At 41.3% G+C, this 24,729-nt stretch overlaps 1 protein-coding gene and 1 pseudogene across 1 annotated transcript in view; both read right to left on the bottom strand.

The window, feature by feature from the left end:
- Positions 1-232, bottom strand: part of NOPCHAP1 (NOP protein chaperone 1) — a 6,743-nt gene extending 6,511 nt beyond the window's left edge. The window contains exon 1 of the mRNA XM_077761996.1: positions 73-232. Within this exon, the coding sequence (XP_077618122.1) occupies positions 73-184 (112 nt within the window). The 5' untranslated portion in view covers positions 185-232. The remainder of the gene's footprint in view (positions 1-72) is intronic.
- Positions 233-14,388: 14,156 nt separating this feature from the next.
- On the bottom strand, positions 14,389-17,028 carry LOC144229873 (eukaryotic initiation factor 4A-I pseudogene; annotated as a pseudogene).
- Positions 17,029-24,729: the final 7,701 nt, after the last annotated feature.

Genomic DNA, 24,729 nt, shown 5'->3' with positions numbered 1-24,729 from the left:
CCGGCCCCCCGGCCCACACCCCCCCCGCCGCACGTGAACACTGCATGCCGCCGCGACCCGCCCGCCCGTCACCTCCGCAGCCGCCGCTTCCCGCCGTCAGCAGCTCCTTAGACACCGAGATCCCCGAGTAGTCCCGACGGGAAGAGGGAGAGCCGCCCGACCGGCGCTCGCCGCCGACCTCCATGCCCCTCGCTAGCTTTGAGGGCCAGCCCACCCAGGCCCGGATGCAGGAAAGAAGTCGGGCAGGGGGCGGCTCCAAGGCCGCGATTGGACGAAACTCGGAAGTGGGCGGGGATAGGGCAGCCCGCGGCCAGGGCGACACCTGGTGGATCCTCGAGGCCATTCCTGTGGTGGGAAAAAAAAAGGTTCGGCCTTCTGCGGCCCCGACACTGAATAAAAGAGTTAGCAAAACTTGATTTTAGTCAAACGATCCGGACAACAGCGCACCATGGGGCTGTCCTTCTCTTCGTTCTTTTATTTTTTTATTTTTAGATTGTGGTTAAAAAAAACATACGCGACATAAAATTTAGCATCTTAACCATTTTAAAGTGTACAGTTCAGAAGTGTTACCTGTGTTTACATGGTTATGTACAAGATCTCTCGACTTTTTCATCTTGCAAAGCTGAAACTGTGTCCATTGAGCAACTCTTCCTTATTGTTATCATAATAAAAACTTTATATTACGACCAAGTTCTAAAACGTAGGGCACAAAAAATTATGGGAGAAATGACAGCAGGCACTGAAAACACTGATTGATGTATTTTAAAAACTGAGTTCACTCTCTTTCTATTTAAAATCTACTCTGTCTGGAGATCCTTCAGGGAAGGACAAAACGTTTTTTTCTTGATATTGCCAGTGCTTCACTTGGAGCCAGGCACATAGTAAATGATTAATCCATGTTTAGCGAATGAATGGAGAGAAGCTGAACAAATGAATAATTGTGAATTGTTTCATTGATTGACGGATCACCCCTGTAAAACTGGATTCGGGGCCTTAGAAATGTCTTCAGATCTTTGTTTGTGAATTGTTGACAGAGATCAGAAGCAGCCCTAGGTACAATGCTGTACAAAACTAATGGAGCTATTTGTAACAATAACTTAGAAATGAAGACGTTCATATCTAGCCAAGATAGAGTGGAAGATGCACTGGCAGAATTTAGTCTCCCTCTTAGGAATAATGTTAATCAGAAAAGCAGTTTTATAAAATATGACAATAAATGTAAAGCATAGTTTTTCTCGCCTTTAATATCTCTAAAAGATAATTGTTTAGATTTTTAAAAAATATTATATGGTTTATAACAAATGTAGAAGTAAAATGCACAAGACGAGAATAGCACAGAATGTGGAGGTAGTAAATCTATTGTAAGGATCTTATTTTTCAGGGGAATCTGGCTAGCTCAGTCGGTAGAACATGTAACTCTTGACTGTGGAGTCATGAGTTCAAGTGACACCTCAGAGTTAGAGTTTATTTAAAAAATATGTAAATAAATAAATAATATAAAAAGGATCTTATATTTTATGTGAGGTATTTTAACAGGATTTAAAGATAGATAGCAATAAGGTAAAGATTTATATTGCAAACACTAGAGCAACTCCTAACAAAAAATTAAAAAGTGGAATAGCTAATCAGCCAATGGTAGAGATAAAAACGGAGCTGTAAGATATAATCAATGAGTCCAAAAGAAAACAGGATAAAGGAAAAAAGGAGTAGAGAACAGATGGGACAAATAGAAAACCAGTAAGAATATGGTAGACTTAAATTATACCCATTTCAGTAATTAGATTAGCTGTAAATTAGTCTAAGATTTAAAAGGCAAAAATTGTTAGACTGGATAAAACAAGACCTTACTGCATACTGTCAGCAAGAAGTTCCCTTTAACTGTAAAAACACATAGGTTAAAGGTCAAGTGATGGAAAAGATAAACTATGCAAATATGAAACAAAAATCAAGTCAGAGTAGCCACATTACTACCAGACCAAGTAGATTTCAAAACAAAGTGCTATAGACTAAATGTTTGTGTCCTCCCAAAATCTGTATGTTGAAGCCCTAACCCCCGCCCCCCCCAGTGTGGCTATATTTGGAAATAGGGACTGTGAGGAAGTGACCATGATTAGATGAAGTTGTAAGTGTGGGGCCCTGATCCAATAGGATTAGTGCCCTTATAAGAACCACCAGAGTCCTTCTGTTTCTCTCCCCACATGCACACACACCAAGGAAAGGCCATGTGAACCCTTGGTAAGAAGGCAGCCTTATGCAACCAAACAGAAGAGCTCTCACCAAATACCAACCCTGGTAGAAACTTGATCTTGGATTTTCCAGCCTCCAGGACTGTGAGAAAATTAATTTCTCTTGTTTAATTGTGGTACTTTGTCATAGCGACCTGAGCAGACCAATGCACCAAAGATAAAGAGGGACATTTCATAATGATAAGGGGGTAAATTCATCATAATTCACAATAATTGTGAGTGCATCTCATAACTGACCTTTGAAGTATAAGAAGGAAAATGTAATAGAACTAAAAGCAGAAGTAGACAATATTATTATCATTGTTGGAGATTTTTGACCCTCTTCTCTCGGTAGTTGGTAGAATAAAGTATACATAAACCAGTAGGTATAAAGAAGCCTTGAGCAAAATTATCAACCAACTTAACCTAACTGACATGCAGAACACTTGACCTTGCAACAGCAGAATACACATTGTTTCAATGGCAACAGAATAATCAATAAGACTGATCATATGCAAGGCCATAAAACAAGTCACAAAACATTTAAAAGATTGAAGTCGTACAGGAGCTCAGTCAGTCCCACTCTGGCTCAGGTCATGATCTCCTGGTTCGTGGGTTCAAGCCCTGCATTGGGCCCTGTCTGACTGCTCAGAGCCTGGAGCCTGCTTCGGATTCTTTGTCTCCTTCTCTCTCTGCCCCTCCCCTGCCATGCTGTGTCTCTCTCTCTGTCTAGCAAAAATAAATACAATGCTTAAAAAAATTTTTTTAAAAGATTCAAGTCATACAAAATTTGTTTTCTGATGTCAACAAAACTAAAAATCTTATCTAGATTATCAAAAGCAAACTAGAAATCAATAACAGAAAGATATCTGGAAAATCTCCGAATATTTGCAAATTAAACAATTCAGTTCTTTTAAAAAATGTTTTATTACTGTTTATTATTTATTTTTGAGAGAGAGACAGAATGTGAGTGGGGGAGGGGCAGAGAGCGAGAGGGAGACGCAGAACCTGAAGCAGGCCCCAGGCTCTGAGCTGTCAGCACAGAGCCTAATGTGGGACTCAACGGAGTGTGAGATCTTGCCCTGAGCCAAAGTCAGATGCTTAACCAACTGAGCCACCCAGGCACCCGTCTTGGACTTTAAATATAAGAAAAACACTGTCAGAGTATTTTGGCAAAAAGACCCAGTAAGTCATGAGGAAAGAAAGTAAGACTGGCACTTGATATTTTGACAGAAAGATTTTTGCAGATGCAATTGAATAATGTATTTAAGATACTCAAAGAAAGACATTTTAAGCTAAGGATGTAGCTTAACTGCCTTTCATGTATAAAAGTTTTAAAGACACAGTTATGAACATGTTAAGATGGGAAATATTGCTCCCACAGCCTTCTTGAGGAATCTCCTAGAGAATAAGCTTCAGAAGCCGACAGGAGAAATTCAACTTGAGTTTTGGTGGTGAGAGTTTTACAATAGAATTAGGGATAATCCAAGATCAATTAGTGAGAATAAGGTTAACAGAATATTATGTACTTTTTATAGGCTTGATAATATGGATATAATACAAATATCAAGAATGGGGAGAAAGCAGAGATAATAAATGAAGAGAAAATCTTGGGAATGAAAAGGTAATACTTGGAGCATCTGGGTAGTTCAGTCAGTTAAACGTCCAACTTCGGCTCAGGTCATGATCTCCCGGTTTGTGGATTCGAGCCCCGCATTGGGCTCTGTACTGACAGCCAGCTCAGAGCCTGGAGGCTGTTTTGCATTCTGTATCTCCCTCTCTCTGACCCTCCCCTGCTCACGCTGTCTCTCTCCCTCTTTCAGAAATAAATAAAACATTAAAAAAAGTTAAGAAAAAAAAAAGATAAGATAATACTTTAAGGGTGCCTGGATGGCTCAGTCTGTTAAGTGTCCAACTTTTTATTTTGGCTCAGGTCATGATCTCACAGTTTGTGGGATCAAGCCCTGTGTTGGCCTCTGTGCTGACAGCATGGAGCCTGCTTGGGATTCTCTCTCTCCCTCTCTCTCTCTGCCCCTCCCCAACTCGTGCACAAGCGCACGTGCATGTGTGCTCTCTGTCTCTCTTAAAATAAATAAAATTAAAAATGATAATACTGTAAACTAGATATTTGGGATAAAGGAAGAAAGAGAAAGAGATGACTAGCTAATTACTATATCGTTTGTAGTGGAAAGACAATATCAAAATGAGAGGGGACTGAATCTTCATAATATTCAAAGTTTTTCTTTTTTTTAAATTTTTTTCACATTTATTTATTTTTGAGAGACAGAGAGAGACAAAGCATGAGCAGGGGAGGGGCAGAGAGAGGAGACAGGGAATCTGAAGCAGGCTCCAGGCTCTGAGCTAGCTGTCAGCACAAAGCTCAACCAGGTTCAAACCCATGAACCGTGAGATCATGACCTGAGCCGAAGTCAAATGCTTAACTGACTGAGCCACTGAGGCACCCCTCAACTTTTTCTAAGTCACATGGAAATTTTACAACATTGACTTATCACAGTCTGCAGAGAAAGTTTCAATGCATTCCCAACATGCAAATGAGATAGATGGCCTTCTATGGTCATATATAATTCAATATAACTAGAAAATAATGACAGATTTTTAAGTCTTTTCCATCTAAGACTGTAAAAACACACTACTAGGCAATCTTTGTATCAATAGGAAATAGTAAAATAAAACTACTCCCCTCAAATCTAAGTATTTAAAAAGTCAAGAAAATAGACAAACCACTAGCTAACTAAAACAAAATTGGGGAGGGGAGAAAAGTTGGGAGGTATAAACACATGAAATAAATGATAATGAAATAATAACAATAAAATCAGAGGAAATACAGAAAAACTTATAGACAACTCTATGTACTCTATTGTACAACTCTATGGAAATAAATTTGAAAACCTAAATGAAACCATTTGAAATGAATAATGTTTCGGAAATACGTAAAGACATATACCAGTAAAAGATCCATGAATTTGACTATATAAAAATTCAAAAATAACTTTTACATAAGAAAAATCAGCATAAGTAATATAAAAAGGCAAATAAACTTAAAAACAAGGTTTCCAACTTATACTACTGTATAAAGTTTCAATACTCGTAACATAAAGAGCTTCTAACAATGGAGAAGAAAAAGACCAAATAACTCCATGGAGAAACAGGTTAGGGGAATGAACAGGAAATTCATAGAAGTATAAATAAAAAATGGTGTTTAAACATATAAAGAAGATATGCTCTAATTCATGCATATTAAAAATACTGCAAAAGAGGGGCACCTGGGTGGCTTAGTCGGTTAAGCATCCGACTTTTGCTTAGGTCATGATCTTGTGGTCCGTGGGTTCGAGCCCCGTGTCGGGCTGTGTGCTGACTGCCAGCTCAGAGCCTGGAGCCTGTTTCAGAGTCTGTGACTCCCTCTCTCTCTGACCCTCCCCTGCTCGTGCTGTCTCTCTCTCTCTCTCCTAGAAATAAATAAAACATTAAAAAATTAAAAAAAAATACTGCAAAAGAAATGACACTGAGGAACCATCTCTCATCTATAAAATTGGTAATAATTAAAAAATTACAACATACCCATTGGCAAAGTTGGGGAACCAGGCACTGTCATACATTCATGTTGAGAATGCAAAATGGAAAGGAATTGGCATTATCGAGTAANGGGGAGGGGGTGGAGAATACACTATTTATAATTAAAAAAACTAAAATAACCAATATGTCCATCAGTAGGGATCTGGTTGAATAAATACTCTGTGGGGTACCGTGCAATGTGGAAAGGAATGAGAAAATCTGTGTATCTTATATGGACTGATCTCCTGGATATATATATATATACATATATATATATTTTTTTTTTTTTTTGAGGTGAGGAGGGGCAGAGGGAGAGAGAGAATCTTAAGCAGGACTCCATCCCACAACCCTGAGATCATGACCTGAGCCGAAATCAAGAGTTGGATGCTTAACTGACTGAGCCACACAAGTGCCTCTCTTCTGGATAGATTGATAAGTGAATAAAGCAATTTGCAAAAGAGTGTTTATGGGATGCTGTCCAAGAGAGAAAAATACCTATGTATGTGTACACAGCCACACACATATTCATGTACACATGCTTATATTTTCAAAAAGAAACAATGGAGGATAAACCTGAAATGAACAAAATAGTTATCAAGAAGGGAAAGGAAGGAACAGAAAAGGATATTAGACTTTGCAGAATATATTTGGTTCTATGGTTTTGACTTTGGAATCACATAAATACCTTGCTTACTTAAAAAAAAATAAATACAAAGGGAAAGAAACCACCCCCCCAACTAAAAACAAACTGAAATGACTGAATTTAACTGTATGTCAAGTTTGTGGCAGAACAACACAGAAAAGAACTATTTTAGGAGACCTTAAAGCACAATATTTGGATGGTGCATCATTAGTAAGATATAGCTTAAGGGCAATGACAGTAACTACACACCCACATAGAAATTTTAAAGTGTATCCAATCATCTTAATTTCTAGTAGCACTATTAGTATGGTTATTATGAAACTGTTCTGTGAATATTCTGGGATAAAGCAAGTAAGTAATTATATTAATATCATTTGCAGCTCAGACTTTTTGTTCAAGAGAAAAGAAATAAAAGTAAAATCCTCCCTAGGCGTCTGGGTGGCTTGGTTGGTTAAGTGTCTGACTCTTGATTTCAGCTCAGGTCATGATCTCATGACTCGTGGGTTCGAGCCCAGCGCGGGCAGCAAGGAGCCTGCTTGGGCTTCTCTGTCTCCCTTTCTCTCTGCCTCTCTCTTACTTGTGGTCTCTCTGTCTCTCTCTCAAAAACAAACAAAAGAATCTCTAAAAAAAAACCTTTAAAAATCCTCCTGTAATTTCAAATTTGAATTGGTAATATCTGTATAAATACATGATTTCTTTTTCTCTTTCTGAAAAACCACTCATTCCTGAGCTTGGTTCACTGGAAGGCCTGGAAACAGTAACGAGGCGCCCTAGCAAGCATCCTTTATCCAGGCGTGCCTGCTGAATTCCTTTCCTCACTGAAAGGAACAGAGCCTTCTTATACAAACGGCTGATGTCAAGTCTGGGTCATTGGTGGTGCCAGAACGCAAGAAAGCTCTCAAAGACCACTGGGACCATATCACAAGGAACTGACTCTGGAACTGAATCTGGAACTGACTCTGAGATGCCCACTAAGGAAAGCTGACAAAACGTGGCTCTGTCAGTCATTGTGACATCTCTTAAAGCATGGCCAACTGGATTTTGTGTTCCCTTGATTCAATGCATTAGGAAGTGCACAGTGCCACCTAATAAGTTTTCCTGTAAACAAAACAAGGGTGGGTGGGAAGAAAGAAAAAAAGAGAACAAACCTTTTCCTGTATCAAGCCCCTGCTTCTAACCACCTCTTTACAAGACATACAAGGAATATCAGGATAAGTGAAACCACTCAAGGAAGCAATCAGCCAAATCTAGAATGTGGGAAATCCAACAGCATAAATATCTGTTTTATTCAACAGGAAAGTGATATGAAAAGACGGTAAACTATTTTGTTTATCTATCTATCTATTGAGAAAAAGAAAAAGAATGAGCATGAGCAGGGGAGGGACAGAGAGAAAGAAAGAGAGAGAATCCCTAGCAGGCTCTGCACTATCAGCACAGAGTCTGGCGTGGGACTCAATACACCAATTGTGAGATCATGGTCTGAGCCAAAATCAAGGGTCAGATGCTCAGCCAACTGAGCCACCCAAGTTCCCCAAATGAAATTTTAAGATACTTAGAAGGCACATAAATATAAGAAACTGTGGTTGACCTCCATATATGTTATAGTTGTTATAATGAGCAAGCTCTAATGATGATAGATCATCTAATGATGATAGCACCTTATTGCTGATTGGGTGTTACAATATAACTTACCCGAGATATTTGGAAATAAGATTGTCGTCCAAAAGTTAAAATGTAAATGAAACTAACCAACTTGGGTCATGGGCCCACTTTTGGACTGGTTGAAACAAGGAAATTGGGACTATCTTGATGGGCTTGGACCAGTCAGGGTCACTCCACTAGCTGGGGGTGAGTCTATGAATATCATCCAGGACAGCAGAGCTTCTGTGGTAGGGAAAGGGGGCCAAGGAAATTAGGGGCACACCCACAACATCGACTACAGTCAGTAATACTTGGGGTATGTTATTTTGAGGTTTTTCCCCTTTTCTCCTTTTTTTAATGTTTATATTTTTATTTTCAGAGAGAGAGAGAGGAGGGAGGGAAGGAAAGAGAGAGAGAGAGAGAGAGAGAGAGAGAGCAGGGGAGGGAGCAGAGAGAAAGGGAGACAGAGAATTCTAAGTGGGTTCTGTGCTCATTACCAGAGCCCAACTTGGGTCTTGAACTCACGAACCATGAGATCATGACCTGAGCAAAAATCAAAATTTGGAAGTGCAACCAACTGAGCCCCCCAGGTGCCCCTTGAGGTTTTTTCTAAAAGGTAATTTTTATCCTTTCAAGCTTACTTTTTATCTTTAGCAAACCAATCAAACTGATCTTGTATGCTGGTAACTTTTCAAATTGCTATTATCTGGCTCCCAGGCCCTTAAGAACAATTACCTGGTTAACTTAATTACCCAGCTTGGTGAATCAAAACTATTTTATCTCTAGAGACATAAACACTTAATGCTGAAAATTATGGTGTAATTATATTGCAAATAATTTATTTCGGTTAGCCTGTTAATCTATTTTAATCCTACGGATACAATTAAATGTGTAAAAGAAATACTTTATTTTCTAACAGGGTAAAATTTTTCCTTGGGGCTTGGGGGTAAGAGGAGGAGCGGAAATTTATTTCTTGTAGACTGAAGAGTATTCTGAAGAGTGTCCACCTTAAACCGGAGTTAACTTGATTCTCTGCCTCATCTGCTGGAATTTTTATTTTTACTTTTATTTTAGAGAGAGAGAGAGAGAGCACGCAAGTGGCGGGGAGAGGCAGAGGGAGAGAGAATCTTAAGCAGGTTCCGCTCTTGGCACGGAGCTCGACGCAGGGGTCCATCCCAGGACCCTGGGATCATGACCTGAGCCCAAATCAAGAGTTGAATGTTCAACCAACTGAGCCACCCAGGCACCCCTGGAATTTTTAAATTAAATTTTTTAAGGGTTGAATTTTTGCATATAGTGCAAGGCATCATTTCTCCCTCAAAGTTCCATCCTCAGCCTGGCATAAATAAGACTTGTGCTAAATTCTGCTAAAATATCGATGAATCAGAAGTAACATCATAATAGTTTAGTAAAGGATGAAAATGTGCATACAGGTGGAATGGGGATCCATTTAATCTTACAGAATTCATTGGTTTTTGATGAAAAGTATTTTTTTCATTTTAGTCAATTTTAATTATTTCCATAACTAAATGGTTTTAGGTCTTTGATTCTTTTAATTCTTCTCCTGGGTCATATTTCTAGGATCTTGGAAACATGGATCTTGCTCTAACAAGAGCCAGATCTCGCTGTAGCAAAACAGAGCATCTAGGCGTAGGTTGCCGGCATCTCCTCAAAAGTATTTAAGGGGCGCCGGGGTGGCTCAGTCAGTTAAGCGTCTGACTTGGGCTCAGGTCACGATTTCATGGTTCATGGGCTTGAGCCCCCTGTCGGGCTCTGTGCTGTCAGCGCGGAGCCTGCTTCGGATCCTCTGTCTCCCTGTCTTTCTCTCTCCTCCCCTCCCCCACTTGTGCTCTGTCTCTCTCTCTCAAAAGTAAATAAACATTTAAAGAAAGTATTCAGAAGATTTCTACATGATGAGGTCAATAATTAAGCATTCTAATAATACTATTTCATACAATGCTAGACATGCAGTGGGATAGATACAATCAGAAGGAGCATATACAAACGAGTTAAATCACGGCAGAGGACTGGAAGGCAAGCTTTGTTTTTTACATCGGCAAATCGTGTACAGGTTGTACTGTTCTTCTCTCATCCTACACTATCCCTTTATCTGTCTCACGTTAAGAACATTTTACATGTTTACACATTCTGATTACAAACCGTTCCGGGGCCCACACTGCTATTCAGAACAGAGAAGTCTCCATTATTTTTAAATGCTTTCAAGTTCATAATGCATTGAAGCTGCCAAATGGACAGCTATTAAGTTCCTGATTCATTTAGCAAGGAATGGATCAGAAGGGATCAGAAGAGAGGTGGCTACAGAGAATGGAAGCACAGCCAGCAGATTTGTGTATGGCTTTTCCCTCTGCATGGGGCAGGGGNTTAGGTGTTAGCACTGCAAGTCCCATTCCTCAGGAAAGCCCTCAATCCCTGGTCAGTGATAGTTGGTCACCTAAGTGGATGTGAAGGACTGTCTCTTAGAGGCTTTAATTTGGATTTCCCTAAAGACTAATCATGTTGAATGAGAAAGAATGAAATGTGGCCATGTGTAGCAATGTAGATGGAACTCGAGGGTGTTATGCTAAGTGAAATAAGTCAGGCCGAGAAGGACAGATACCATATGTTTTCACTCATATGTGGAACGGGAGAAACTTAACAGAGGACCATGGGGGGAGGGAAGGGGAAAAAAATAGTGAAGGAGAGGGAGGGAGGCAAACCATAAGACACTCTTAAATACTGAGAACAAACCGAGGGTTGAGGGGGGTGGAGGAGAGGAGAAAAGGGGTGATGGGCATGGAGGAGGGCACTTGTGGGGATGAGCACTGGGTGTTATATGGAAACCAACTTGACAATAAACTATAAAAGAAAAAAAATAAACATTAAAAAAAAGACTAATCGTGCTGAATGGATACTCTTCTTTTTCTTTAATGTTTATTTTTGAGAGAGAGAGACAAGAGTGTGAGGGGTGAGGGGCAGATAGAGAGGGAGACACAGAATTGGAAGCAGGCTCCAGGCTCCAAACTGTCAGCACAGAACTGGTGACAGGGCTCAAACCCATGAGCCGAGCCGCAAGATCATGACCTGAGCTGAAGTTGAACACTTAACGGACCAAGCCCCCCAGGTGCCCCTGTCACTTTTTTAAAAAATGATTTTAGTTTTAAGTGATCTCTACACTCAACATGTGGCTCGAACTCACAACCCTGAGATCAAAAGTTGCATGGTCTACTGACTGAGCCAGCCAGGAACCTTGGTCATTTTTTATTTTGATATAATTTGGGATTTATGGACAAACTGCATCAGTAGGATAATGCCTATATACCTTTAACCCAGATTCAAAAATGGATACAATTTTGCTCTCTTGTATTTTGTCTCATTGTATTTTTTTCTCTCTCTCCCCATACCACATACCTACACAATCTTTTTCTAAATAATTCGAAAGCAAATTGTAGACTTTGTCTGTTTAGCCCTAAATACTTCAGTGTATGAATCCTAAATACAAGAATATTTTTTTTTATGGAACCAGAGTATAATGACCAAATGAGAAAATTTGACATGAATATAGTACTGTTACATAATCCACTGTTTGTATTCAAATTTTAGTTGTCTCCATAATGTCCTTTGTAATTTTTCCTTCTGGTACCGGACCTAACACAGGATCATGTGCTGCATTCAGTCTTCTCAACCCAATCTGTGACAGTATCTTCTGTCTCCTCATGATTACATTCAGATCGTATGTTTTTGGCAAATACACCACAGAAGTGATGTTAGTTCTTTCCCAGTGAATCTTATCTGGAGGCATGTGATTGTAGATTTGTCTTATTACTGGCAATGTTAGCTTTGATTACTTGGTTAAGGCAATGTCTGTCAGACTTCTGGTCTATAAAATTTCTAGTTATGTCTTTTTTTTTTTAAATGTTTTTATTTATTTCTGAGAGAGAGAGAGACAGCGTGAGCAGGGGAGGGTCAGAGAGAGAGGGATACACAGAGTCTGAAGCAGGCTCCAGGCTCTGAGCTGTCAGCACAGAACCCAACGCGGGGCTCAAACCCACAAACCGTGAGGTCATGACCTGAGGCAAAGTTAGATGTTCAACCGACTGAGTCACCCAGGCGCCCCTCTAGTTATGTCTTTTCAGTTAACTAGTATTTGTGGGGAGATATGAAAACATAATTGTCTCATTAAACTTTCGAGTCTTAATTTTTACATCTATTGATGATTTTCTAATTTTCATCCATATCCTATGTTTTAGTTGGTATTGTACTGCGAGAAAGCTTTCTCTTCTCCCATTCCCTTACTTATGTCAGTTTTGACTCATGGATTTTTTATTGTTTAATGGGTTTTTAATTCATTACTTTATAATTTATTTGGATATTAAAATTGTCCCAGTGGGAGCCCTTTCAATCTGCAAACCTCCCCTTTTTATATGTTGCCATCATTCTTTGAGCACTTCCTTAATTTTGGTACAGCTGCTTCAGGCTCCTTTTGTATTTTTCCTGGCCCAGCCCAGGTATTAGCCTTTTCTGCAAGGAACACTGGTTCCTTTGAATGTTGAGAATGGTATTTAGAGAGTGAGATCTGGATGGCAGGTGTACTAATTGCCATTGATGTGCCCTAACCTTTAGGCTCTCTCATTGTAGAGGGCAAGGAAACACACATACACACTCATATCCTCATATATTAATGTTTGTTTCCTAATCTATCTGTATTTTAAAACTTCAAGAATGAGAAACTTGGGGTGCCTGGATGGCTCAGTCGGTTAAGCATCCAACTCCTGGTTCAGGAGTCATGGTCATGGTCTCATGGTTCAGGAGGTAGATGGAGCTCTGAGTCTGGCTTTGCACTGACAGCAGGAAGCTGGCTTGGGCTTTTCTCTCTCTCTCTCTCCCTCTTCCCTGCACTCTCAGTGTCTGTCATTCTCTCGCTCTCACTCTCTCAAAAATAAATAAACTTAAAAAAAAAGTAAGAACGAGAAACTTGCAGCACGTGCTGGAACCAGCTTGAACCAGCTTACCAAATAATTGCAACTTTGTGAGCTGGTTGGAGCTTGAAATCAGCCATCCAAGCATTTATACTATAACAATTGGCAAATGCTACACATCAAGTCTGTTCACCCAGCCTCACCCCAAGTCAGTTTCGCAGTGCACCACTGGAAGTCCAACTTCCTTTATCTTCAATATATTCAGAATTTTTCAGAATACATAGGTTACATGGCAAAAGGGAATTAAGATTACTAATCTACTGATTTTAAAATAGGGAGATTACCTTGGATTATCTGAGTGGGCTCAAGGTACTCACAAGGGTCCTTAAGAGTGGAAGAGGGTGGGGCGCCTGGGTGGCTTAGTCGGTTAAGCGTCCGACTTTCGCTTAGGTCATGATCTCGCGGTTCATGGGTTCGAGCCCCACGTCGGGCTCTGTGCTGACAGCTAGCTCAGAGCCTGGAGCCTGTTTCGGATTCTGTATCTCCCTCTCTCTCTGACCCTCCCCTGCTCATGCTGTCTCTCTCTCTCTTTCCTAGAAATAAATAAAAACATTAAAAAAAAAAAAGAGTGGAAGAGGGAGGCGGAAGAGGAGAGTCAAAGAGACGTGGGGATGGAAGCAGTGTCAAAGTTGGTACTTGGCTGTCTTTGGAGATAGAGGAAGGGGACCACAAGCTAAGGAGTGTGGTTGGCTTCTAGAAGCTGAAAAAGCATTCTCCTCTATAGCACCTGGAAGGAATGTTGACACTTTAGGCTTAGTTCCACTCATGTTGGACTTCTAACCTATAGACTGTAAGATAACAAATGCTCTGTTTGACCCACTAAGTAGACGGTAATTTGTTATAACAGCAATGGAGAATGAATAGGCATAGTGTGTATGTTTCCTCTGTTAGGGCACTTTCTCTCATTCAGTGAGATTCATCCCTTTTGTTGAGTCCATGGTTTGTTTCATTTTATTGCACAGCAGTATTCTATTATATGAAACACCAAAGCTAGTTTTGCCATTCTTATAGTGATGAACTTCTGATTATTTCCAGTTATTAGACTACTATGATACAGCTGCTATGAACAGGTTTCTTTTCTTTTCTTTTCTTTTCTTTTTTCTTTTCTTTTCCTTTCTTTTCTTTTCTTTTTTGCCTCAAAATGACATTTATTCAAAGGAAAAGAAGAGAAAAGAAAAAAGAGAAGAAAAGAAAAGAAAAGAGAAGAAAAGAAAAGAAAAGAAAAAGACAAGGTATCCATCCCTTGACTCCCTTCCCTCCCCCATCCTGCTCCTCTAAAGTCCCCCAGGGACTGGACCCCGGCTAGGACTAGGTAGCAGGACAGCCTCTATCAGATGAGGTCAGCAACACTGAGTGGCATCTTCTCAATGGAGGTGTTGTAGAAGGTCTCGATGTCTCAGAGAGTCCTCTTATCTTCTTCTGTCACCATGTTAAAAGCCACATCATTACGGCCAAATCATCTACCAGGGCTGAGTCTGTGGATATAATTTTCCCGTTGATGGGAGGATCATAGTTGATGACTAAGGAAACCTGCTGCACCTCAGTGCCTCTGGCCAGTAAGTCAGTGGTAATCAATACTTTGCTACAGCCAGAGCAGGCCCCCGTAATGATTACATCTCATTCCCTTGGGTCCACATCTCCATGCATGGCAACACCGTGAAGTGTCGGGCATGCATCTTCTCAGTGAGGTAACCAACCTTCCGGTGTTGAATATAACTGCCTGTATGATTGTCAGGGTTTCATACAAGTCACACAGAATGTCTAGCATCCGCTCCCTCATTCCACATTGATGCAGAACTGGTGGATACCCTTCAGGGTCAACTCATCTTCTTGACCAGAATCTGAATGGGGTCCCTCATGAACTTCCTGGTCACCTCAAGCACATTGGAAGGCAATGCAGCCGACAGCAAACCCCTCTGGGTGTTGTTATTGAGCTTTTGAAATACATCATAGATCTGGTCCTTGAATCCACAGCTTAACATTTCATCAGCTTTGTCCAGTGCACACATCTTGATGTATTTGGGAGACGGCCATCTCCAGTTACGCATATCAAACACATGACTAGGGGTACCCACGATGATATGGGGAGCTTCCATCTGTAGCTTTTGCACCTCAGCATGCACGGTGGTCCCACCAATGCAACTGTGGCAGGAGGCACCCATATAATCTCCTAATGTCATGATTACCTTCTGTATCTGCTGAGTCAATTCCCTAGTGCGTGTCAGGACCAAGTCCTGTGTAGCCTTTAGATCCAATTCAATCTGTTGCAGAATCCATATGGCAAAAGTGACTGTTTTCCCAGTCCCAGATTGGGCTGGAGGGATTACATAATAACCCTTGATACAAGGAAGAATGAATGGCTCACTGCTGGATGTCATAAGGCCTCTCAAAAACAGAGGTGTAGATGTCACAGAGATGTGACTCAGAGAGGTTCAAGTCATCAAAGCTGCCAACAATTTCATTCTAGTCATTCTTGATGATACCTTTGGGCTCCAACCCATCAGTCCTTGCCTCTGGAATGGGAATCCTGACTCACAGATAGGATCCTTAGAAATTAGGCCATGAACAGTTTTCTATGCTCTTTCTTTGGATATACGAGCACCAATTCAAGAGAATGGTTACACATTTTGGCTTTTGCCTGGCTCTTAAACTAGACATTATCAGCAAGGGCACATCATCATCCCCAGAAGAGTAGTCAATGAGCAGATGATCTGAAAAACAGCTCAGCCATCAGCAGCCCAGTGTTGCACAAATCTTGTCTGCCAGCAAAAATCCAACACAGTCAGCTTAAAGAAGCTAGAACAATGCAGTATATAATTAAAGTTTTTAAGTAAATTAGTAATTCTGCTGGGAGTGGAACCAGAACAGAAAATCAAAAAGCCAGTAGCAGCACCACTAAAAGTAAAGGGCGGTAAATTAAAATGTATGTATTCATTCATTTCAGGAGGAAAAGAATTGAGTATCCATGCAGGGCTGACAACATTGTGTTAACCTGAGTTGTAAAGACTCTGCTCACAACCTAGTAGGACACGGACAGATAAGTAAAATCGTATCAGTCCATAACTTATCTTCTAAGTTCTCTGATATGCTCTTCACTGGGTGTCATGGAAGCAGAGAGACCTTAGAGTCCACGTGGGTGGGTGTGGACCCAGGAAGGGGTACAGGAGGCTGGAGTGTCTTTGTTAATGAGAACAGGAAGTCCAAAGCCCAGAGCCAGGAAGTCGTGGGCACAGTTAAGGAACCATAGGAACATGATGAGTATTCAAGGACAGCAGACCTCTGCTCCTTCAGAGGTCCATTCTAAAGACACCAGGAATAAGGAACCCTTGAAACATTCCCATGTTTATGGAGGGAGTCTCAAACAGGGACCAGCCAATAACAATATTTCTAAAAGAGATATAAACATCATACTGAAATTCTTTTAATTCCTCAAAGTCCCGTCCTCCAGCCTTTTTTTGTTTTTAACAAACGTTCCTAGGAATAACCTCTACCTGGAATACTCTTTTTTTTTTTCCTATCCCCCTCCTAAAATTTCTATTAGCATGCTATTGATCCTTTACATTTCAGCTTAATATCACTTCCTCTCACAAGTCTTCCCCACTCCTTCGTGTCTCCCTGATCCCCAAACTTTGGAAGATGCTTCTGCTTTGTACAGCTACAGCCTCCTCAGATTTGCCTTACAATTAGCTCTAGCTTTTGTTGTCACTGTTTATTTAGTCGTCTGTCTTCCCTGAAAGACAATGAAGTGGTACTCTCAGTAGTATTTATTATCACCATTTAGGCTGTGAAATCCGAAGTACATTGTAGAGTGATGCTTCAATTCCTCGTCTATAAAACAGGCATAACAACAGGATCTACCTTAGAGCATTGTGGTGAGCACTGAATGAGTTCATACAGACCAGGTGCTTAGAACAGTAGACCCTCACAGATCATCTTATACCCGCTCCTGATTCTTCTCGTCGTCCGCCATTTTGGCAAATGGCAACTCCACTGTTCTGACTACTTGAGCCCAAAGCTTTGGACGCATCCTTAACCACCTTTCTCTTTCTCTTTTACCCCTCATTGACTCCATTGGCAAATCCTCCCCGTCAGCTCTACTCTCAAATGATCTACTGCTCAAATGATGCAGCACCTTCTTACCGCTTCCTCTATGACCACCCTGGTCCGAGCCACCATCCCTCTCACCTGGATTATTGAAACAGCATCCTTACTGGTCCTCCTCCTGAGTCGACCGTTGCTCCCTCACTCAGCTCTCCACAGTCATCCCATTGAAACCCAAGTCAGAATGGCCCATTCTCTGCCCAGACCCTTTCAATGGCTCCTGTCTCTCTCAGAGTGAAAGCCCAAGACCTGACAATGGCCTACAAATCTCAAGACCGGCCTCCAGCTACTTCTCATTCCAGCCACACACGACTCCTTGTTGTTTCTTGAACATACCATACACTCTTCTGCTTCAGGACCTTTGTGCTTATTGTACTTCCTCCAGATAGCATAGCTGCTCCCTCACTCCTTTCTGCTCACACCAGTAAGACCTCTGTGGCTCACCCTATATAAAACCATCTCCCTCCTCTCTACATTCCTCTACCCCAGACTCTCCAACTCTTTAACCTATTTTATTTACATCCATAGTAGTTATTAGCATGTAGGATACCTATCTATGTATCTATATACATGTATATAGATACCTGTATCCATAGTTTCCCAGGAAGAGCATTGATAATGGGGGGCTCAGGTGAAAGAAATGGGGACATGTATGCACACACATTTGCTGCATGGGCTGCATGTTCTTAGAATCATGGTTTCTTCCAATCTTTTTTAAAAATGAGGGTTTTAGGGGTGCCTGGATGGCTCAGTCAGTGAAGCGTCTGACTTTGGCTCAGGTCATAATCTCACCGTTCGTGAGTTCAAGCCCCGCATTGGGCTCTTTGCTGACAGCTCAGAGCCTGAAGACTGCTTTGGATTCTGGGTCTCCCTCTCTCTGCACCCCACTCCCTCTCTCTCTCTCTCTCAAAAGTAAATAAAAAGCATTTCAAAAATAAATGAAATGAGGGTTCTATACGGTTTGTGTGACCACTTTTAAGTAGTCTGCACTTTTAAGTTTCTAAACCTCTGTTATCATTAGAATTACCCACAGAGATTCTTATTCAATCAGTCTTATTTAATCGGGAATTTAAGTAAGTTTGAGCAGGAATTTAACCCTTAGTTTCCTTATATGAAAAATAGGATTATAATACCATCCACTAGGGTGGTAAGGGCTACAAAAAATATTCTCTGTGGGGTGTCTCACACATAGTATTAGGTACTAATGCTTGTCTTCATTTTCTTTAAAGTTTAGAGGTAAAATTCTTACAAACAAGTCATATTCCTTGCTCTCCAACATTTAGGTTTGATTTCATCTTCAGTCTAGATCTCTACTTTGAGTTCCAGATTTATTTTGCAAATATATACACAGCCTCGTCATGTGGGTGTCTCACTGAGGTGCCAAACTGAACATACCTAAAGCAACTCAAACTTGTCCACTTGAGATGTCTTCCTCCAAGGCCCCCGTCTCCAGGAACGGGATAAGCCCACGCTAGAAACCTAGGCGTCATTTTCTCTCTCTCACCTTTTACATGGAATTAACGATCAGGTGCTTACAGCTCCAACTCTGATCAATTTTCTCAATCCACCATCTTCTACTCTCCACTACCCGCACACTGGTCTTCACATACCCTCTGCATCTCCCTTCTTACTCATTCTCCACACTGCAGCCAGAAAATCGTTTACAAATACGAATTGGATCGTGTCCAGATAGATTCTCTTCAACTCTTCAGTGGCCTCCTTTTGTCTTTAGGATTAAGTCCAAGGTTTTCAGCGTGGCCCCTGAGCCTCCTACCCACCCCTCCTTCAGCGCCTCACTGTAGCCACAGGCGAAGGCTGTTCCTACCCAAGAGCCTTCAAACCTGTAGTTTCCACAGAAACAAGTGCACTCTACACCCCCCCGCCCTTCCCTTTGTTGCTCAACTTACTCTTCCTTATTCTTCAAGGCTCAGCTGAAATGTCACTTCCTCAAAGAGATCTTTTTTACCCCTAGAGCAGATAGGTCCCTTGGTTATACACTTTCATAACTCCCAGGCCTCCTTCTAGCAATCATCACAGCTGGGATTAATACCGATCCGGAATTCTAAGCCGCTTGCTTCACCTTTTAAGTTGCCCTTTGTCAGGCAGAAGAGGAATAATCAACACACATTAGGACCTAATTTTTTATTTAAAAAAATTTTTTTTAATTTATTTTTTTAGGACCTAATTTTTTAGAACACGGTGTCTCTGAACCCAATTCACCTTGAGCTATTTTCAGAGTTGAAATTTAATTTAAATTTGGATTTCAGGGGCACCTGGATGGCTCAGTCAGCTCAACATCCGACTCTTGATTTTGGTTCAGGTCATGATCTCATGGTTCATAAGATGGGGTCCCGAGTGGGTACAGAGCCTGCTTGTGATTCTCTCTCTCCCTCTCTCTCTGTCCCTCCCCCACTCTGTCTCAAAATAAACAATAAACTTAAAGATGTAATAATTTGGATTCCAACTTAAAACTTAAAATATCTAAAAAAATATATACATGCTACAGGGATGCTTGGGTGGCTCAGTTGTTTAAGCATCCCACTCTTGATTTAGACTTAGGTCATGATTTCAGGTTTTCCAGTTCATGCCCCCAGTCAGGGTCTGTGCTGACAGCGTGGAGCCTGCTTGGGATTCTCTCTTTCCCTCTCTCTCTCTGCCCCTCCCCTACTCATTCTCTCTCTCTTTAGTAAATATTTAAAACACTAAAAAAACCCCACACACTACATTGTGGCATACAGAATGCAGAGCACTGCCTAAGTAGAAGATTGCCCACCACACCCGCCAACTGATGAACTTCAGGGCAGTTGAAACCATCAGCTAGCTCAGAATCAATCAGAAAAAAAATGGTGGTAAAATATTCAGAACTGGGAGAGGGTGGCTTCTCCCATACAAAATTTTGTGCAGAAGTCCTGAAGGACTACTTGACCCAGGGGAGGAACACTTATCTGGTTGGAATTTGACTTCTGGCAAACTTTTAGGAGCATCTATTTATCTCCTAGTGATATGTAATTCAGAACAGTTAAGAACAAAAGCCACTTGGGGCGCCTGGGTGGCTTAGTCGGTTAAGCGTCCGACTTTCTCTCAGGTCATGATCTCGCGGTTCGTGGGTTCGAGCCCCGCGTCGGGCTCTGTGCTGACTGCCAGCTCAGAGCCTGGAGCCTGTTTCAGTCTGTGACTCCCTCTCTCTCTGACCCTCCCCTGCTCACGCTGTCTCTCTCTCTCTCTCCTAGAAATAAATAAAAATATTAAAAAAAAAAAAAAGAGCAAAAGCCACTTGGAAATACAGACAAGACACTGTGTTTTTCCATAGGTTTTGCCGTCATCCTTTCTTACTCCTAATGGTGCTCAGGGCGTGAAGTAAAAGCATTACTGCAGAGGGTCTAGACCACACAGAGGCATACTTCACCCAGGACGTGAAGGTCAAAGCCCCATTTGATGGTAAAGCAAAAAAAGAGAAATCAAAAAACTGGCTAAACGTATGCTCTGCTGTCCCTTAGCACCTGAAAAGCTGCTACTAAATCACGGGTGTGACTTAGAGTTGGTGGAAACTTTGAGAAAATGAGTGCCACGAGCTGTGTCATTTTTAAAATGACAGCCTTTCAGAACTAGAGCCTGAGGACTGACACCTTTGTTTTGCTCACTGGAACGTCCCCAGGGCACAGGCCAATACCTGAGTCCTATACAAAAGGTGCTCACTAGTTGTTAGATAAGAGTTCTCGGTTTACACGGCAAACTTGGGTCACTTTTACCTAGATGGTGGCCAACTTGCAGAGTCTCGGTATCCCGGCCACCTCCACCGCGCGCGTGCCCTTTGCTTCTAGACCTCTCTCCCACGGGGAGGGTGCTGGGAGCCGCCCTGAATCCAGTCCCCTTACGGGTCCACCCCCTTCCCTCTCGGACCTCGGCTTCGGCTCGGCCCCTGCGGCGCCGCTCTGCGGGAAGGCGAGCCCAGAGTTACATTCGCTTTGGTTTCCATTCCAGTCTGCGAGAAGGAAACACGAACCCAGCCACCGGGAGGCCCCTGGTCTGAGAACAGAACTCGTGAGTCACAGATTCGGGGGTTCGGACCCAGGAGCCGCTGGCGATGCACATGGGCGTGGGTCTGCGGGGATGGAGGGGGTTCCCGAAAGGCCACAGCCCTTCTCTCCCGGGTAGGGTTCCCCGAAACGCCCCACCCCGTGCTCTTCCNCCCGGCTCCGCGGCTTCAGGGCTCGGCAGTTGCTCTGTGTCACCGCCCTCTTTGATTCTTTTCTTTATGTAAGTGAAATACATAGATCTCAGTTAAAACCCCCCAGGCGTGCGTCTACATTGAGAGATTATATGTTCGTTTGTGGTTATGTATTTACCATTTACATGACTATTACATGTCATCTCTCTGTAAATGAGGACTTGGGTTTTTTTTTTAATTGAGATATACTGCACACACCGTAAAATTCATCCTTTTAAAAGTGAGGCCTTTACACAAAGTTTTACAACTGTCACCACTATCCTGAACATTAGCATCATCTCAAAATGAAACCCTTTGACCCATTAACAGCTATTTCTCATTTCTCCCTTAGCCCACCCTCTGGCAACCACTAATCTACTTCCTTTCTCTATGGATTTGCCTATTCTGGAAATTTCGTATGACTGGAATCATACAATAGGTGGCTTTTTGTGTCTGGCTTTTTTCTCATAGCAGAATGTTGTCAAGGTTCATCCATTTTGTAGTGAGTGTCAGTATTCTTTTTCATGGCTGGATACTATTCCGTTGTATTGGCATATCATAGTTTCAAATATTGTTTATCCATTCATCACTTCATGGACATTAAGGATGTTTCCACTTTTTGACCATTGTGAATAATGCTGCTATGAACATTTGTGTGCATATGCTCTCATTTTTCTTGGGTGTATATATGATTAGCTTTTTGAGGAACTGCCAGAGGTTTCCATAGTAGCTTCATCCTTTTACAGTCCTGCCCAACAGTGTATGAGGGTTTCAGTTTCCCCCACATATTCTCCAACACCTGTTATTGCCTATTGGGTAGTTTTTATTATAGCCATTCTAGTGGGTGGGAAGTGATAATTGATTTGCATTGACCTAATGACCAGTCATGTTGAGCATGTTTTCACGTGCTTGTTTGCTGTTCGTCTGGCTTCTTTGGAGAAATGTCTCTTCATATTCTTTGCTATGTTTTAATTGGGTTGTCTTTTTTCTTACATGTTGGGTATTTGTCTTTTTACTCTTGTATGGTTCATTTGTGGTCAGAATTTTAGGTTTGGGGGCCAGTACTGTCTAAAAAAGCCAACCAACCTGATAGCAAGCAACATAGTGTTTCTACGTGGGGGAAGCTGAGCAAGTGTCATTTATGTTTTTTCAGAATGCCCTACCTTTCGATTCTTGAGTGCCTTACTGCCTGTTTCCCTTTCTGGTATCTTGAGAAAAGCTGCAAGAGAGACCGCACACAGTTGGTGTTTTCATATAGTCTTTGCTTGGTTTGAAAAAAGTCCCAGTTGTCACCGTAATTGCAGATAACTTGGCTTGGTGGCTAGGTAAACAAACTAATTAAAAAAATGGCAAACACCAATTATTCAGTTAAAATTTCATATACTTACCTGCTCAGGCAAAGTGGAAGGTCTTATTTTACTAAGATTGTGTAGTTTTATTACAGTTATGTTCATCTGTGGGGGGCAAATAAATATTTCTGATGGTGCTGAAGTTAAGAGCCACTTACAGCTGAATGAACACAGTTATGCTTGTTTTGTGGTTAATTTCTGAGAACACACAAATTTAGCATTAGCTTCAGTTCTTTTGTAGCAAAAACCACAGGAAAAGAAATGGCACCTGTCTCTCAGGAGTTGAGGCTCATTTTCCTATTAACCCTAATGTGACTGTTCAAAAATATACTTCCAAATTTCAGAAATGTTATAGAACATAAAATTAAAGATTCCCTAGTGGAATTAATGGATAAGCAGCTGATTAAAAGTATGAAGAGGAACCCAATCCTGCTTTTCACCTACTAAATTAGAAAACAATGGAAACAGTATTTAACCTTTTTCTGTCTCATTGACTTCCTTAGAATGAATAATTTCAATGTATAACCCAGTGTATGTTTCTGTTTTAGCTAATGAAATGATTATCAAACATATTGAAAGTATCACCCATCCTTGGGGCACCTGGGTGGCTCAGTCAGTTAAGCGCTTGACTTCGGCTCAGATCATGATCTTGCTGTTTGTGGGTTCGAGCCCCGCGTCGGGTTCTATGCTGACAGCTAGCTCAGAGCCCAGAGCCTGCTTTGGATTCTGTGTCTCCCTCTCTCGCTGACTCTCTCCTACTCATGCTTGTCTTTCTCCATCTCTCAAAAATGAAGGAGCGTTAATTAAAAAAAAAAAAAACAGATTAAAAAAAAGAAAGAAAATATCACCCATCCAAACTAATTGTTCCTGACTCACCCAAGGTACATAAATGTCCCAAGGCTCCAAATGTTTTCCAAGTTGGCCTTCTCTGTGCTCTGGAGTTTTAGTGTCACTTATCAAGAACTGAGAGTCAAGGACAATGAGAAGTGGGAACAATCTGAGGCCATGATCCCTGGGAAATGGTGGTCAGGGCAGACCTGCTTCCTTTATGGTGGACTTTTAGGCACCTCTCATCTTTTCTGAGATTATTGTAGTTATATTTCTATAGCTGAAAAATAATGTATGTGTTTTAAAAAATATATAAAAAATAATAAAACATATGTATCTCCAGTAGGGTTCAATGGCTAGGACTGCCAGTCAGTTATTCTATTTTAATGTGAGTGCATTTATTCAGATTGCTTTCTCCTTGATCAGCTGCACTGAGGAAATGGGAATTTTGACTTGAAGAAGGATAGGAAAGTCGTATGAGATCATGGAACATTTTGCAGGTTTGGTAAAACTTGCTGTATTTCTAAAAGTGTGGATGTTCAAAATGGAGATCTTTGGACAGCATTAGGGGTCTGGAAGAAGAGTAAAGAAAGGCAAGAATGAGAATTTGGAAGGGAAGGTTGTAGGGCATGAAGATAGATTCAATATATCTAGACCCTTTTGCCCAAGAGAAATTCTAAATAGGATACGTGGAAGAACTTTCTTCTCCTTCATTCCATTCCTCTTCCCCTTTTCCCCACCTTACTTCTCCATGCTACTCTCTTCCTAGGACCCAGAAGTCAGACTGCAATGACTATTGTTCATGTGTAAGGTTTTCAGTGTGCCGGTTACACCCTTTCTCTCTCCAGATTCTGATTTCTTGAGATCAGAGTCAAGAAACCAGATGAAGATTAAAATACTGTGAAAATAATTTGTTATTTCTGGAGAACTTAGTTTAGATCCCTGCTTTCTCTGTTCCTTCTTAATTTACCTACCTGGAGGAAACTGTAGCACCTAATAAGATACAGGTCTCACCTGCAGGGAGGGAAAGTCCTGAATCAGGAAGTTTACCTTCTAGGAGTTGGAATTGAAAAGGAAACTTTCCTTGAAGGCATCCAAGTTCAAGAGAGGCAGTGAGAGCTTGGGGGTGGAGCCTGTCTGGAATATTGAACTTTAGTCTTATTTTAACCCTTAGGTAAATCACTTT

This window comes from Crocuta crocuta, unplaced genomic scaffold, assembly GCF_008692635.1.
Source record: "Crocuta crocuta isolate KB4526 unplaced genomic scaffold, BGI_CrCroc_1.0 scaffold193, whole genome shotgun sequence".
Classification (NCBI taxonomy): Eukaryota; Metazoa; Chordata; class Mammalia; order Carnivora; family Hyaenidae; genus Crocuta; species Crocuta crocuta.
This window is presented reverse-complemented; position numbering and strand designations above follow the sequence as displayed.